General features: G+C 33.9%; 1 protein-coding gene across 1 annotated transcript; it reads left to right on the forward strand.

The window, feature by feature from the left end:
• Positions 1-1,411: 1,411 nt before the first annotated feature.
• LOC106379235 (glycolipid transfer protein 3) lies at positions 1,412-3,418 on the forward strand. The gene is made up of 6 exons (XM_013819242.3): positions 1,412-1,782; positions 1,972-2,027; positions 2,491-2,621; positions 2,727-2,862; positions 2,992-3,135; positions 3,236-3,418. Exons 1-6 carry the CDS (start codon positions 1,581-1,583, stop codon positions 3,269-3,271), a joined length of 705 nt encoding a protein of 234 aa, XP_013674696.1. The 5' UTR covers positions 1,412-1,580; the 3' UTR covers positions 3,272-3,418.
• Positions 3,419-4,247: the final 829 nt, after the last annotated feature.

Raw genomic sequence — 4,247 nt, forward strand, 5'->3', positions numbered from 1 at the left:
TTTTCTCAAAGGCGTTAGTAACCTCTTGTTGTCGGCATGTGATAGAGCTCGATGTGTTTTTTTTTTCAGGTGCTGCTCCGGAGCGGTGTTGGAGGCGTCGTCTATGGCGTCTTCAAGGCGATGTTGTGGTCTTCCTCTAAATTTCCTTTCTTCTTCCCGTCCTATTGATGCTGTCAGTCTGAGAGTTGTGTCGACTTGCTACCGACTGCTTCATTCTTGTATGAACGGTGTTCGGAGCTTGTTCCTTGGCACATGATCAGTTATTGTCTCTGCCCGGTTCTCGGAAGAGACGATCGACGAGGTGTTTGTAGTGTCTATGTTTTGTCAGCAGGGCCTCTCCTCCCTCGGTGGCTTGATTGGTGGTCGTAGAATTTTCCAGCGTCGTGCACACAGTTGTGTTCACGGTGATGTTGTTATTCTAACGCTTGGGCAAGTCTTAGAGTGTTTTCAGCTTCGATTTGTTTATTTATTGTGCCCGATTTTTGTTATTCTCCGCTTGGTCTAGAGGCTTTATCAGCTCCTTGCTCTGAGTTGTTAGGCATTATATGAGGTTGTGCAGCGGGTTTGGAGCAGTTTTCTCTGGGTACGACTCTTATATCTTCTTCTATATGCGTATGTGCGTAATTTGTGGTGAAAGTTATGAGTTCCAAAAAATTTTCCGGGAGTTAGCTACTCCAAAGATGGTATGGGACTTCCTGTCATCCGAAGCAACGAGGAGAACCTCACTGTCCCATGGTCATCGAATCCTAAAAATTTAAAAAGTGAGCTATCGGATGGGCTAGGTTTAGTTGGTAGGCAAAGATAGTTTTGTAATACACTTGGGAGCTTTTGTTCAAATTTAGCTTGTAACCGGATTAAATACCTTCGTTTTTCAGGTTGAATAAATCTAATTTAAAAAAAAAAAGATAACCTAATAAACCTAAATATAAAAATGATAAAGTTATGTCTAATTAGGACGTTTGACCCACAAATTAAAATCCTTAACTGCCCCCACTTTTCCATGTACATTGCACACAAAACAACATGCTGACACGTGTAGTGTCTGTATATGTATAGGTATGTGTCTATATGAATACCTGTATTTAATAATGTATTCATAAATTATTATTATTTCTGTAAATTTATATATTCTTATTTTAGATTGTGAGATATCCATTCTAGTATATCATCAATGTTTATTAATATTTATAGAATATTTAAATTTTCTAATTGTTATTGTAAGTTATAAAAATCTAATTATTTATATGGAAACATGTGTTTGAAAGTATTTACAGAATTTTTTATAAATATTCAAAGAGAAATCTACTTTATAATTTGATGAAATATCTATTTAAAAATAATAACGGTAAAGCTCTTAACTATCACACTATCGTTTTAGACTATATTTAATCACCTTTTATTTTTAAGCTTAGATATCTCAAATTCATTTAAGAAATAGTCCGGAATCAAAAATAAATAAAGGAAAGACTCAGTAGTCGGAATTATAAATAGCCTGATTCCTGGTGTTCGTTTAGCAGAGGCATATACACACACAACACACACGCACACATACTCGAGAATAAGAGAAAAATTATCAAAGGATGAAACGCAAGAGATGCGAGATGGAAGAGGCAGCGAAGGAAAAGAAAATAACAGAGATTGGATCAGCCATTGAAGAACTCTCTGTTCTTTCTATAGCCAAGACCACAATAGTTACCACCGAAACAGAAGCCACCAGCAACATCATCAATCTACCATTAAAGCCTCTCCTCTCATTTTGCAAATTAATCATCCAAGTTCTTGGTATATATTCAAGAATCTATATTACAAAATGTTATGCAGTTTTTGTTTCTTTTCCATATTTTGGGCGGGTTATTATGTTAATTTAATACTTTAAAGAGTTATGTTCTTCGGAATCTTGCTCACTGTATTGTTTAGGTTTCTTAGCTTCTCCAATGGCTGTTCTTAATCTTTGTTGATTGATTGCTGCAGATAAGATTGGCCCGACAATGGCTGTTCTCCGACAAGACATTAATCAAAATATTCAAGTAATTAATTTTGTCTTTTCGTTTAATACGCCTAATAATATCAATTCAACATATAGTATATAATACGGATCATTTTCAATGCTCGTAATCACTTGCGTAATCAGTTCTAATTTTTGTCATTTTCATTATTATTGTCCTTTGTTTTACTGAAACACACAGTATTTTATGCAATAGATAGTTCAAAAAAAAATCAACGTATAATTAACTAATTAGCATGATTATAACTAATTAGCATTTACACCAAAAAAAATAACTAATTAGCATGAATAAAAATGTGTTTCGACTCGACGGCATATGGACCCGTCTACACCTTTACGTTGCTTTCAGGGTCATTTTCGTCAGACTCTCTCTTTCTCTCGAATGAATGGACCTCGTTTTTTTCTCCATCCTCGTCTTTATTATTATTATTATTATAGATTTTATCATGTTATTTAAACCTATTATGTTTATTGAATTGGTGTAGAGATTAGAAGAGATGTGGGAATCTGATCCTATTATGTACTCAAATTTGGTTGAGATAATGAGAAAAGAAGCCAATGAAGGATCCTCTAAGAAGCCTAAAAGCTGTAGCAGAGCTACTCTTTGGCTAACCAGGTACTCATCTTTTTTGCTGCATTTAAAATATAATCCAAACAGGTTTGGTTAGGACCATATAAATATATAAACCAACAAATTTGTTGTACTCCCAAAATATTATAGAGCGATGGATTTTACATTGGCACTATTGCAACGGCTGGTCAAAGACATGTCACAAAACATGGAACAAGCGGTTGAAGAAAGTTATAATTTGACTATAAAACCATGGCATGGATGGATCTCTTGTGCTGCTTTCAAGGTATTATTTTATGTTAATGTTATGATTATAAATCGAGAAAAAAATGAATTATAAAACAAAAGCACAAATTTTATTTATTAACTAAACAATTTCTTGGAATATGTTTCATGTTTGTGCTTATGTCTTAAGGTGGCTCTTAAGCTGGTACCAAACAATAACACATTCATTAATGTGCTTGCGGGTAAAGGCGAGAGTCACCAGATGGTTCAAGATGATATAAGAAGTTTAATTTCTTTGCTCATTCCACTTGTAAGCCAACTCCATTCTATTTTGGTAAGATTTTTTTGTTAATAGTAAAACAGTGATATAGTTTGTGTATTAATTTCATTGTGATTAGTTTTGATTTTTCTGATTTTTTTTTTGGTTGCGGTAGGAACTGTACGAAGTGCACAAACTAAAGTCAACGTGAGAAAGAGAACGGAGGAAGACCTTAAGAGTATAGTTTGGTTGTAACATAGTTTAACTTGTAGCATCACTTTTCTGATGGGTTTAACAATTTTCTTCGAATGAGATATTTCATCTCGCATGCATGCAATGATAATTTTTTTTGAAACTATAATTTTCTTTTTTGGCACATGAGCTTTTGTTTATTTTACTAAAGTATACACACAGCCGTCGTGATCATAGTCCAATGACATATAACTATTGTCCTATAAATTCTAAATAATTAATAAAACAAGTATATATAAATTGTAACAAATTATAAAAATTTGCATTGGAGTATTAATAACCATAAAATTTAGGGCCGATTCTTTGTTTGAAAACATATATATAGTTCTATATACATGCTCATGCATGCACATAATCAGTTTCATGATGATTACACAGGTTGAGTCGCTACAAGAAAACAACGTAATTCTGATGGACATTCTGACGGAAAATGAGATCCTCGGAATATTCCGACGAAATTCCGAGGAAAATCAAAATTTCGGTTTCCTCGGCATTTCCTCGGAATATACCGATGAAATACCGAAGAAATAATATTCCTCGGAAAACACCGACGAATATCCGAGGATATATTATAGCCGCTACAGAGCCTTTGGGAGATTTTAAAAATTCCGAGGAAATTCCGAGGGATAATAGGGTTTAGGTATTTCCTCGGAATAGTCCGAGACTTTTCCGAGGAAGTAGGGTTTATAAACCGAAAACAACGTTTTGCGGTTTGAATAACACTTATATAACCTTTATTAAGTGTCTTAGACTGATTATGAAGTCAAAAATTTGTTTCTTACCCTATAATAAACACTTTTCCGATTGTATGAACGAAATCCCCACAACATAAGAGAAACACTTATACACTTTAATGAACGGTAAAGGGAATACTTACAATTCGTTTTGAAATTTTGTTATTTCATGGTTTATGATCATCTATACAAAGATTCCTC

This window comes from Brassica napus, chromosome A1 (genome assembly GCF_020379485.1).
Source record: "Brassica napus cultivar Da-Ae chromosome A1, Da-Ae, whole genome shotgun sequence".
Lineage (NCBI taxonomy): Eukaryota > Viridiplantae > Streptophyta > Magnoliopsida > Brassicales > Brassicaceae > Brassica > Brassica napus.